The sequence below is a fragment of the Lepus europaeus genome, chromosome 12 (assembly GCF_033115175.1).
Source record: "Lepus europaeus isolate LE1 chromosome 12, mLepTim1.pri, whole genome shotgun sequence".
Taxonomy (NCBI): Eukaryota; Metazoa; Chordata; class Mammalia; order Lagomorpha; family Leporidae; genus Lepus; species Lepus europaeus.
In genome coordinates, this window is record NC_084838.1 from 84,513,695 (window position 1) to 84,527,406 (window position 13,712).

The 13,712-nt window shown below is 34.8% G+C and overlaps 1 protein-coding gene across 3 annotated transcripts in view; it reads left to right on the forward strand.

Annotated features, from left to right (window-relative positions):
• VPS13A (vacuolar protein sorting 13 homolog A) overlaps window positions 1-13,712 on the forward strand; it is a 254,299-nt gene that overhangs the window by 224,198 nt on the left and 16,389 nt on the right. The window contains exons 68-69 of one of the 3 annotated variants that reach the window (XM_062208443.1): window positions 4,714-4,825; window positions 7,384-7,680. In XM_062208443.1, the coding sequence (XP_062064427.1) occupies window positions 4,714-4,825; window positions 7,384-7,452 (181 nt within the window). In that variant the 3' untranslated portion in view covers window positions 7,453-7,680. Of the gene's footprint in view, window positions 1-4,713; window positions 4,826-5,020; window positions 7,682-13,712 lie in introns of those variants that run through there. The other 2 variants (XM_062208442.1, XM_062208441.1) reach the window with 2 other exon arrangements.

Genomic DNA, 13,712 nt, shown 5'->3' on the forward strand with positions numbered 1-13,712 from the left:
TTGACATTCCTCTCAATAGATCATGAAGACAAAATATAAGTAAATGGATTTCTTAAATACATTTAATGAGCTATCTAACATACACATACAAATATTTATATAATAACAATTAGACACTGTTCTAATCACTTGAATAACCAGAATAGAGTAAAACTGACAATGTTCCTGTCTTCATTGATTTTAGATTCTAGCAGGAGAGTAATAGACCAAACCAGAATAAGTAACTGGTAAATATGAGTATATCCTAAAGGGAAAAAATGCTGTGAAGAAACAAGGCATATTAAAGGAGATAAGAAGAACAGAAGTGATGGCAAGAAAGGTTGCTGTTTTATGTATACACCATCCAGGGACACTTTAGAAGTAGGATTATAATAGAGGGGAGAAACAAGTAAGAAAGTGAGCTATGTAAGGACATTCCAGGCAGAAGAAAGAGCAAGTGAAAAGCCCTGATGCAAGAATATGCTTGGCCTGTTTGAGGAACAAGAGCAGCATGTGTGGAATAGAGCAGGAAAAAAGGAACAGTTGGGGAAGATGTGATTCTGGGGAATGAGCAGGGTTTCAGATCACATAGAGCCTGGCAACAATCTACTGAAATGGTGTAAGGTCTTTGGCTGCTTCTTTTCTTTCTTTTTTTTTTTTTAAGATAGATTAGAAGCCATTGAAAGGCTTTAGACCAGAAGAATGATGTGAGCTGGCTGCTGTGTTGAGAATAGCACTCAGGGGCCTAGGATTGAGGCAGTCCACTGAGAGATTTTCAGGTCTGGTAGGTGAGAGATGCTTGTTTAACCATTGTGGCACTAGAAGTTGTAAGAAGAGGTCATGTTCTGCATGTATTTTGAAGGTGATGCCAATTGGATTAGTTGATATATTGGCTATGGGATATGGAAGAAAGAATCATGAAGAATTATTAGAAGTTGACATTTAACTTAGCTGTTAAGACACCTGCATCCCACATGGAATGGATATACAGGTATCTGATAAATACACCTGAATTTGATGCCTGGCTTCAATTCCTGACTCCAGCTCTCTAGCAATACAGACTTTAGCAGCAGTGGGGATGGCTCAAGTAATTTGTTCCTGCCATATACATTGGAGGCCTGGATTAGTTTCTGGCTCCTGGTTTCAGCCTTAGCCAAGTTCTGGCATTTGGGGAGTGAACCAGCAGATGAGAGCACTCGTTCCTCTCCCCCTCCCCCCGCCCCCTCCCCCCTCTCCCTCCTCCTCCCTCCCTCTTCCCTTCACCCTCCCCTTTTCCCTCTCCCTCTCCCTCTCCCTCTCCAATAAATAAATAATCTCTTAGACATGTATATAGACCTCAAGTAGTTGTTGAGTATAATAATCTGAAGTTTAAGAGAAAGGTCCAAGCTAGAGTTAAATAGTTAAAGGGCAGGCATTTGACCTAGTGGTTAAGATGCCTGTGTCCCATTTTAAAGTGCCTGGGTTTAATACCCAGCTCTGCTTTGGACTTCAGCTTCTTGCTAATGGCAGACCCCAGAAGGCAGCAGTCATGAATCATGGCTCATTTGAGTTCCTGCCACCTACATGAGAAGAAATCTGAACAGAATTCCCAGCTCCTGTCCATCTCGGGCATTTGGGGAGTTAACCAGTGCAGTAGAGTGGATTCTCTGTCTCTCTTTCAAATTTTTTGAAATGTAGGATGGAAACTTTTTTAAAATGTGAGATTTATAAGCTTGTAACAGGGTGTTTAAACCCTTGAAACTGGGTGAAATCGCCTGGGGAATGAAAATGGAGGAAAGAAAAAAGAGGTCCAAGCACTTAGCACTTAGGTACACCAACACTTAGAAGTTGGAGGATGGGGAGGGACCAGCAAAGGAGACTGAAAAGAAATGGCCTTTACGGTAGGGAGTAATTGAGGAAGGAGTCCAGAGGACAGGAGGCAAATAATCCCAGTTTATACTGTTGTTTAAGAGATGAGAGAAATCCCACCAGCACCCCATCTGTCTTAGGTGCAAGTATTTTAAGTCTCATTCGAGAATCAGGTGTAGAACTTCACAAGAGGGGATGCTATCCTCCCTGCTTATCTTTGCAGTACTTTTATGCTTAGAATACTCTTCTCCAGTTATCAGTGTGGCTTACTTGCTTTATAAAAAGTTAGCTTCCCAGTGAGTCTTTCTCTGACTACTCTAAAGCTTCCCTTTATGCTTCATTCCCACCCTAGATACTTACTCTTTCTCTCTTTTTTTAAATATCTTTAATGCTTTGGCACCTAGTTAATATACTATGTATTTGCCTTGTTTATTTCTCTCTTGCCAGAATGTAAATTCTATGAATGCAGTGTCTCTGTCTTTTTCTACAGCACTTGGTGGTATCTTTATTTTTTAGATTGAAGTAATTATAGATTTGCATGCAGTTTTAGGAAAAAGGCAGAGATCCTTTGTATACTTTATTATGTTTCCTATGGCCACTGTAACAAGTTATCACATACTTGGTGACTTAAGCAAGAGAAATTTATTTGTCCCTGGCTTTGGAGGCCAGAACCTGAAATCAGGGCATCTGGAAGGAAGCATTTTTGCTGTGCTTCTTCTGGCTCCTGTTGCCTGCAGGCAGTCCTTTGCTTGTGGCTGCACCAGTCCAGTCTCAGCCGTCATCTTTGTATAGCCTTCTCTGTATGACTGATCTCCCTCTGATGATGCTTGTGGTGGCATGTAGGGCCAGCTTGGGTAATTGTCAGACCTAGAGAGACTGGATCCAAGCTTGGCTGCGCAGGCTGGAAACTGAAATAACACTCTTGGAGTCGTCGGGATGTCTTTTATTCAGCCAGCAGCGTAGATGATCCTAGCACAGCAGCTGGCTCTTTTTATACAGGGTCTGTATAAAGTGGCCATCAGCCAGGAAGTCACTGTTTCAACTGCTGGGCCCAATGACTAGCAGAAAATGGATCTGTCACCGGACCTGTCTGTTTACCATAGAGGCACAGATAAGAGGACATAGCATCATGTAATCTTAACATTATTAGCCAACCTGTTTGCCCAGATATTCTTATGATTCCAACATTTTACACCTTAAACAGGTTAATTTTTCTGTGCCCACAGGGCAGCTCCTTGGGCCCACATGTTACCATAATTGAACTTTGTAACTCTGATAATATTCCCCATGGGACCCATTCCATGGTATGACTTTTAGTTAGCTGTTGCTGCTGTATACACATGTAGGCCCTCTGCCTGAGCTCTGTTTCCTGAGCAACCATATTCAGCCATTTCAAATGACATCCAGCGAAGGGGTGACACTTGTTTCGGTCCCGTTATGGGTTTTTGATTGCTTTCCAGGTTGCACCCCATGTTGGACTCGAGGGGTTCTGGGAAGTCAGCCAGGTCCAGTTTTCTGTTAGTAGTTGGTTAGATGTACCTTGGGAATCCCCCGATTGCTCCTGTGGGGAACTCAGTGCATACCTAACAGAGTGATACATTTTGCACCAAGACATATGTATGAGCCCTTCAAACTATGCTGTTGGCTTGAATCAGTCTGTTCGAAAAGACAAACAGCAACAGAAGCCATCCTAGGCAAGTCACATCCTTCAGACAATATATAAGCATCTATTTTATCTCTTGATACAATGGTAGCAGGGAAGGGAAGACATCCCAGCTGGTGATAACAGACCAGGTCTCCTCCTCTGTCTCCCTTATGCTTAGGCAGTAACAACACAGGCAGTTGGCTAACGGGCCACATGGCCAGCACATATATTCACCTTAATAATGTTTGTCGTATCTCCAGGCTTGTACTGTTACTAGGGTCGGTCATGTGAGTACCATGGGTGTCACCTATACCTAAAACTATGTTCCTGCTTCCCATGCAATAAAAGACTCTCCAGGGGATAACTTAAGCTGTGATAAGCCTAGGCACAACCGTTTAGCCTCTTCTTCCACTAAAGGAGGAGCTGGTAATAACACAAGATCATTTGGGCTACTCCGTGGCTGCAGAAGTCCATCTTCTGTGTTTATCAGACTATGTACACACTGTGGCTGCCTCTGCAGTATCATATCTAGTGGGGGACATCCTCATTTTTGGGGGAGGTTGCTTGATTTAATCCATGGACTCACAAGCAAGCAAACCACTTGATTTAATCTGTGGGCTCACCCCTTGAAGCTAGATGGATCAGTTTCCAGCAATAATTTTTCTGATATTAGTGATTTGTCTCTATTTTTCTGCATTGATCCAGTTAATGGCTTGTCATTTTGTTGGCTTTTTCAAAGAACCAATTTTTTTATTTTATTGAGTCTATTTTTTTTCTTTTATCTAAGTCATTTGTTCTAAATTCTGTTTTCTTCTAGCTTTGAGTCTAACTTGGTTTTCTTTTTCTACTTTCTTAAAATGTGAAGTTATAGTTGATTTTAGAGCTTTCTAATTTTTAATGTAGTTTTCTAGAGAATATATATTATTTGTGTCATGAAAACATTTAAAAATAGAGAGGTATTGGGTGGGCATTTGGCCTAGGGGTGAAGACACAGGTTAAGATGCCTGCATCCCATGTCAAAATACAAGTTTGATAGCTCCAGCTCCCCACCCTTGCTTCCTGCTAGTGTAGCCCCTGGGAGGCAACAGTGATGACTCAAGTGAAAGAAAGAAAAAAATAGAGAAATGATCTGGGACTCTTATTTGGTCTAAAAGAGGATTCTCTAAGGTATTTGCATTTTATAGTGATTAATGAACTTCTGAATAATTTTTTAAATGAAATAATATTTTTTTTTCCTCTAGAGCTACAGAGACTTCTGAAGTGGAGAGTCTGCGACCTCCTCGGTTCTTCAATGAAGATGGAGTTATCAGACCTTACAGGTTGAGGGATGGTACTGGAAATCAAATGCTACAGGTAAGTGAAGAAACATCTTAAAAATTAAAATTAAATTAGTCAAGTTAGGATTTTTCAAAAATAGCTATATAATGCCTTAAGTGTGTATTTAATCATTTGAACATTTATGTTTCTGTTTACTTTCATTTATAAGTTTCTTCGGTTAGATTTTAAAGTACATTTGTTTACTATAAGATTTTTTTTTCTTTCTTACAGGCATCAAAAAGTTTGATATGAAAACAGTTAATGCATGACTTTGCAAGTGAAAGCCAACATTAGAGTTTAGTCTTAAAATTTATAAACTACGCACAGCTGTTTAAATATTCTGAATACAAAGAAAACTTTTTGTATTGGTAACCTTTTTACAGGAATTTCAGTGAATCAGATCTTTTTTAGATATTCTTGTGTCTGCACCGATTTGCCAGATTTGTTAAACTCCAGTGTGCCTTATGTACCCTCATAGTTGATGGTACATATTTAGTCAAATTAGACCATTTTTGTTTGGGGTACCTCCTCCTATTTAGCAAACCACTAGTGGCTGTTTTTTTTTTGTTTTTGTTTTTAACCAGATACAATCCTCATATTTAATTAGTCATGAAGAAGGAAAAATAAAACTCAGGAACACTACTGTTGCACATTATTCATTGGTTCTTAGGCATTTCTTTTGAAGATGTTCAAATAGCCATTGTCCTCTTCCTACTTTAGTCTGTAAAACCTTGTGGGATTTAATAAGCAGTTCAGATGAAAACCAGTATCTTTTAGTAAGGAAGGCTAATGTTTGGAATAGGCAGTTTGAAGGTAGAATATTTTATCTTTCAGACAACTTTCTATTTGGTAAATCTGCCTTTTTAAAATCTGGAATTATGGTGTAGGTAACATAGTAATCGTATTCCTGCTACACCAATGGTGAAGTTGTTTCTGTGATTTAGATGTGGACTACTAAACTAAATCACTTGTCGAAAAAACAAGAAGGCATTATGTTGTATAGACTTGAAAATATTCATGGTAATAACACACTGAGTGTAGAATTGCTTTTATAGCCTTGATATTTTAATATTTTCATGTTTAAGTAATTAGGGTAAAGCTTTAAAACTAGTATTTTACCCCTAATATATAGAGTATATAATATATAAAACATAACTTCAAATCTTTGAGCCTTAAATCTTACATATTAAATTGTAAGCATAGATTTAATGTTGAATGTTTAATAAAGTGACTTTATAGCATGATTTTAAAATGCTTTAAAAGTATCAATACTTGCCTGTTGAAATAGAACTGGCAATCTGTTGAAAGGTTGTGCTCTAAAGAACATATTGTGCAATCTCTACAATAACCTCATGTCATTCTTTGGAAAATAGAAAATTTGTACTGTCACCTATGGCTAATACTATTGAAATACAATTTTCTACCCAGTATCTGCCTTCCCTTGTTAGAGCACAATTAACACGTTACTAACATTTTTCTAGACTGAAAGTTGAATTGTCTTCAAATCATCTTTTAAAATTTTTTAAATATTTATTGAGAACCTATTTTAATAAACTTAGTAGGAATTAAGGATGAGTAGTGAGAAGAGTATTGAAATCTATGATCATCATTATTGGGGAACAGATTATAATATTTGAGTATAAAGAAGCCATGAGTTACCACAAATTTCTGTTGGATAGTAATTTGACTTAAGTAACAAGTAAATTTATCTCACACTTTCATTAATTGTTTTCTGAGGGCTTAAACTTTGGAATTTAAAGAAACAACTTTTGGCTATATATTTTTAAAGATACAAATTATTTTTAGGACAGCCTTAGCACTGATTGCTACAAAGAGCTATTTTAAATGACTAAAAACTTGGAAATCAGACATTATTTGTGTTTCAGCAAATTTAAAATACAGTATTTGCTGAAATAACTGTACAGATATGCCAGATGCCTTGGTATGTTTTTTGGTTAACAGAAAAGATGTAAGACATGGATTGTTGTTTTAGTGGTAGGGTGCTTTTTTTGAATCAAAACTCTACTGTGTTATTAGTAAGCTCTTTAAAATATGTGAATATCAGTACTGTGGGAAATACATTACACAAAAACTGAAAGTAAAATCTCATCTGTCTATATCTCATCTAAGTAATTTAATGATGGTACCTTGGAAAATGTTTGACACTTTCAAGTGTCCCTCCTTTTATTTTCTTTTTTCTAAAAAAGGTGTTCTGTATTCACTAAATTATATTTGCCCATATGGAATGGATAAACATAAAATGTGTTCCTTCATTGTATACATTTCTGTCTAGAAAGTAGCACATTATTATAGTGCTTGAATAATTTTAATGAATTAGTTCATGAATCATAGAATACCTTATTAGTATCGTAAAACCATTTTATACATTGACTTTATACCAACCATGGGATTGAGCTTAGCTCTATTAAGTTATGGAATATTATATCCATAATTAATTATATCTGGAGTCAAAGTTGAGAACTCTATATTAAAAATATTCTGATTCCTTGAACATTTCATAATTTTATGTGTCCAAGAAGTTTTCCATACTTAACTAATTTTTGTGCTTCTTTTTTCCTTTACCATGCTCACAGAAAACTCAGGTCTACAGGGAGAGGATTATGACTCCCAGTAGCAGTAGTGATGATGATGATGATGATTAGCCAGATTTAAACTGTGAAAAGACATATGCTTTTTGTCATTTTACTTGGAATGTATCAGTAACATGTTTTGTATGACTGCTGTCATAATGCCCATATGTCCATTTTGAGGGAGGTGAAATATTTTTTCCTTTTAAAATGTTTTTCTGCACATCTCATAAAGCAAAATAATTGCATTATTTAAGCACAGAAAAATATTTAAAATACAAAGTAGGGTATACTGTATATTATATATATTATAGATTTATTTTATAGCTTTCTGTTACACAGTTTGTCTTTAAGCTTTAAAAATTTAGTTATTTTTTAACTTTGTAGTATACAGTTTGTCTTTAAGATTTAAAGTTGGACCTAAAAATATTTTTTGTGTTCAGTAGTTTTAGGTTATCTGCTTATTTGTTAGCAAATGCTTTTTTTAAAATGTTATCTGTAAATTTTCTGGGCTGTAACATTATACCATTGTATAAAAAGTAGAGAAAGATAGTAACAGCTATTTAGTGTTTTTTATGTTTATTAAGCATTTAAAGATATTTTTGTTAAATTTCTTTTAATAACAATAAACTATGTAACTTGAAGCAGTGTGGATTTGTTGTTCTATTCCAAAGTGATACATACTGAACAGCTATGATTAGAAAACAAGATTTGTCATGAAAGTTAGATAGTGAAACACTGTTTTAGACTGAAAATGAAAAAAGCTTTTTTTCGTTTCTTTAGTTTACTTTGTAGTGTTTAATTTTATATATTTTGTTAAATATAAATTAAATTCATATTATATATCCCTTTTATAAATATTATGAACTCAGGATGTTATAATTTTTATAATAAACAGTGCATTCTTTCAGGGTATATAGAGGAAAAGTATAAAAATTAAGTGATTAGTGGTAGTAATAACACTTAATCCCTTATGACAGCTTTGCTTTGGGGTCAACAAAGGAACATTTATCTTGAGTTACGGTGAGCACTTTGCTTATATTAAATCATAGTGCATAACTGACTTAAATGTTGAACTTAAAATGTAAGTGATTCAGCCTGTAATTTCTATGTCTCTTCTAATTCTTAGCTTTATCAAGTTCTTATTTCTGTAATGATTATTCTGTTTTCTTTGAAAATTATTATTTTAGAATTTAAAATACTGAATTTACCAAAAAACAGCTTTTTGAAAAATCAGCCCTTATTTCTACCTGCCTTGCATTCATTTAAAATAAAATGAAATCAAGTTGTCTTGTGTATTAAGACTAATCAATATGTAAATATCAAATAATTTAATTATTGTTTTCAAGGCAGTATTCTCATCATTTTGGATTAAATAGTAAAAACAGTAACCAATGAAACAGTCAGTGACTTTGATTTTGTATCAGAGACTGGCTTTGTCTTTGTCCTGTACTCATTACCATCCCACCACTGGCCAAAAATGAAACAAAAACCCCTACTAGAATCTAGAAAGAACACAACCTATTGTATACATGTCAGCGTCTACTAGAAACTAGAAAGAATGCAGCCCATTTTATATTGTGTATGCTTGAGGAAGGGTATCAAATAATCTTCATTGACCTCTTTCCAGCTTTGCTAGGCACAAGGGCTTTGTGAAAGAGAAAATAATGAAACTCTTGTTTATAAAATATTTACTGGCTTCCTGTATTTGTTCTGTGACCGTCCTATGGTATACGTTTCATAAATATGGTCTTAAACTTCTATTTCTTAAGAATTTGTAGAGAAAAAGTTCTGGTTATTTCAACAGTGATTTTTCCATTTTAATGAAAATGGAGATGAGATTTTACTTTTAAAAAAATTTCTTCAACAGTGTAAATAATTAAAGCATTGTTATAATAAAACCTAGTAAATTTTGCTCATGTGATCTTAGAATTTCATCATGTAGTTTTTAGCCCTTAAAATTGAAATATGTTCTTCAACAGTATAATTACTGTTGTGATTCTATTTCTGTTTTTCTGCCACAGTTAAATAATATTCTCAAACTTCTTTTGGCACAGATCTTAATTGGTTTTCCAGTTTTGCAAAAATGTATTTCTTGCTTTCATTAGTTAAAAATTTAAGACTGAAAACTGCTCTATTGTTTTATAACATTGTTTTCTTGGTGAAAATACTGGACAAAAATATCTTATTCTTCATGAAATACATATAAATTAGTTCACTTTTAGCATTTTAATTAGATGAGCAGATTTTTTGTTTAATAGTGGCTCTATATTTAATTGAATTTTTTAAATAGTCAAAACTTTTTAAATAGACAGAGAAAACTATCAGGGTATTTCACAAAGCTTCTGAAAATGAAAACATGTAACTCTTGGGGCAAAAAATTCTTAAAATCCACACATAGCTATTTATTTATTTATTTAGAAAGGCAGAGTTACAGAGAGAGGTTTTCCATCTACTGGTTCATTCCCCAAATGGCTACAATAACCAGGCTAGGCCAGTCTTGAAGCCAGGAGCCAAGAGCTTCTTCTAGGCCTCCCACACAGGTTCAGGGGCCCAAGCACTTGGGCCATCTTCTGCTGCTTTCCCAGGCCATTAGAAGGGAGCTGAATTGGAAGTGGAGTAGCCAGGATTCAGACCAGCATCCATATGGGATGCTGGCACTGCAGGTGGCAGCTTAGCCTGCTAAGCCACAACGCTTGCCACCAGCATATGTGCTTTTTCATAATACACATATTCCATGAACTTTTTGAAGACTTTTCTGTTTAAAATTCATTATGTAATGTCATACCTTTCCATATCCTTCTATTTTTGTTCTAGATTTCTATATGATCACTGCTTATGTGTAGAAAATTGGAAGATTTCTCTTTTCCCTATAGGAGTGATTACCTTTAGAGATTCTTTCTTTCCATTTGTATCTGCCTGACACTTGAATAACCTTGAAAACTGGCAGGAAGAAAACTTTGTAGAAACCCATGCCAATACATAGAATAACCTTAAGTTAATAAGAGCCCGTAAATGAAATTACTTGGTACTCACATTGGATATAGACAAAAGAAATTTAAATCCAAAGTAATATTGCTGACTTTCAGTTTTCCTTATAGAAAGTTAAAAATAAATTTCAGTTTTCTTTAGTGTTTAATATCAGTATTTTGTATATTTTAGCTTTAGAAATCATGTGAAGCATCATGAATGCAATGCTAAGTTGATTTTTAAAGTCTTTTTAAAATGTATAGCTGGAACTGTTGTAGAGATATGACTAAGAATTCAGTATTCTATGTGAAAAAACACTTAAGAAAATTACTGCTATCATAGCTACTGATTTGTCTGATTTAAATCCTGTAATGAAATTTTGCATTAAGCTTGGTGATGGGAGAAGGACCAGAAAAGCATCCCAAATAGTATTTGATACTTTGCTCTAAGCTTCAGTTTATCATTTGGTAGATTCCTTGCCAAAGAATTTATAATAGCCTCAAAATATTAAAGCCCCTGTTGGGTTTAAATCAGATGATGTTAAGTGTGCACACAGGTTATTAATTTAGATCAGGTAGTAATTATGAGTATGTATAAAATAATATAATTTCTATCCTTGCAGCTTTGAGGACAGTGTATATCAATTTAAAATCTTTAGACCATTAATCTTTAATTTCACTGTATGAATGTCTCAATTTATGAAGTACACTGAGTATAGCCAATGTTATATAAAAACAAATTTCTGAATCAAAGGAGAATAAAACATTTTAAATAGGTCTGTGTTAAAGAGCTAATTAGAATAATTTAAGATTTTTATATATAGGGGTTTATACTTTGGTTTGCTTTAATATAGTAAAATACTTTCATGTCTACAGTTATCTCCCAGTGTGATAAATTTATTTAGCAATTACACCTTATCAACCAACTTTTATATATTGCAATAGTGTACTTCAAAATACCAGTTTTTAAATAAATTTTAATAACTTTATAAAGCAATTTAATCTTCTTCATTGTATATACTTATTCTAAGCAATGAAATAATAAAGATTTCTACTAAATTGCATATGTCATTCCTCAGGATCAGTTATGTTAGCATCCAAAATATTGTATGTAATATTGATGTTTCTTAAAAACCAATAATCAGAATAATCGGAGACATGGCTGCATATATAATTTGTCTTAATGTGGTCTGTTTTATTTTTCTACCATAAATTATAATTAACCAATAACCTGCTAACTATATCTTCAAAGATTTTCTGAATATCTTTAATAAATCTTGGCATGTCACTTAATTTTGTTAGAGCTAATACAAGGATATTTCAAAAAGCTTGTGGTAAAATGAACTTAGAAGATTATTTTGGCCCAATAATTTTTGAAATTGTATATATGACTAATTAAAGAAAAGTAAGAAATAATAGAAAATATTCTTTGTCTCCTTACCACTTAAAAGATACTTCCTTTTTAAATTTTTTATTCACATAGTTACAATATGCATATATTTCTAGTCCTTTATATATTTTTATAAACAATGTTACTAACTAAAGATTGAAACAGCTTCACATTCGTAGAGTGATTACCAGTGTGATCATCTTTATTTGTGAAGAATACAAACAGCCAACAGATGCTTTTGTTTATTTTTTATAGCTGGTACAGAAGCTTTTTCACTAAACATATTTCTACTTTTTAATTTTACCTTTTAAAAAATGTCTTCCCGCCCAGCGCCGTGGCTCACTTAGCTAATCCTCCGCCTGCAGCGCTGGCACCCCAGGTTCTAGTCCCGGTTGGGGCGCCGGATTTTGTCCCGGTTGCTCCTCTTCCAGTCCAGCTCTCTGCTGTGGCCCGGGAGTGCAGTGGAGGATGGCCCAAGTGCTTGGGCCCTGCACCCACATGGGAGAGCAGGAGGAAGCACCTGGCTCCTGGCTTCGGATCAGCGCAGCTGTAGCGGCCACTTGGGAAGTGAACCAACGGAAAAAGGAAGACCTTTCTGTCTCTCTCTCTCACTGTCTAACTGCCTGCCCCCCCCCCAAAAAAAAGTCTTCCCCTTAAAATCTTAAAATTAGTGTGTGTGTATGTATGTATGTGTACTTCCTGTGCCCTTCAGTGTGTATGAAAGTTGACAGCTGAGTTGTCCCATGGGAGTAGTAAATGCTTTTCCATTTCAGGTATTTGTGAATTTTATGTATGTTGTTTTTGAATCCTCTACAAAAGTTTCATACCTATATTTTGTAACTTGTTGTAGAAGGGAGGCTGTTTTTGTTTGCTGTGTATGTCTTTTCTTTCAGAAATTACAGACGTTTATAATTAGCTTCAAACACTGCCTTAGTAACAATTGGAAGATAACTGCCTCCAGCCATCGTGCGTGGTCTTTCCTTTTCCTTCTGAAGAATTACAGCTAATCTGGAAGAAAGGGCTTACGATAGCAGTCAGATCACCAGAGTAGTGCTGAACACTCTTCTGCTGGCTTCATCTGAAACTTTGAGTAAGTGGACAAGAACTAGGAGACAAAAGGCTTATTGGACTGCACTCTTCTTTGTTATATAACTCTTCCTCTCCAGAAGGACACTTCTGAATGGGATGAGAAAACTGAAGAGGGCCAAATTGTGTTACCCAGGCAAATTACAGTTCTTAGCATCCTAGATAAAGCAGAGTCCATGGAGAAGGAGATTACCTATTCAACTTGGATACGATTCTCATACCTAATTTATTAACTTAGCAAAAATCTCTTGGTGTGGTTCTTTATTTAGATAATTTTCAAAGATTCAGACTTAAGAACACTGAACTGTATGGTCCACTAAATTTATCTTGTATCCACTTAGAACCTTCCAGTATTACATAATGAGAAGTATTTTTTGAATAAGAGTTAGAAATAATGTCTTTCTCTGCAAGTGATGGTTCCACTTAGGAGGAGGTTCAGGGTTTTCTGTTCATCTCAAGTGTAAATTTCTTAATTCTGTTTTTAATTCAGTAATTTGATGTCACTAATTCGTTTTCTAAATCTTATTCAAAGTTTGCATCCCTTAAGTCTGTAAATATATTAGAGAGAGATAAATGCTATTATGATAGACAACTTAGTACATTTTACCATTATAAGAAATCTTGAAATGTTAAGTTCAAGTAGGCTCAATTTGAAACTTACCCTCTTTTTTAACCAAGATGTGTAAATGTAGTTAAAACTCTGCAGTGACTATTAAATGAGAAGATCTCCAGTCTTAAGCTGAATATGCTAAATTCTAGCACAAAACTCATGATTTCTCTGCTGATGTGTTATAACTTCCTTTAGTTACTTTGGACAGACATAAAGACCCATAAGGTGAGTTTAGTAAAGCTCCGTAAGAAATGTGTGTGTGTGTGCGCGTGCGTGTGTG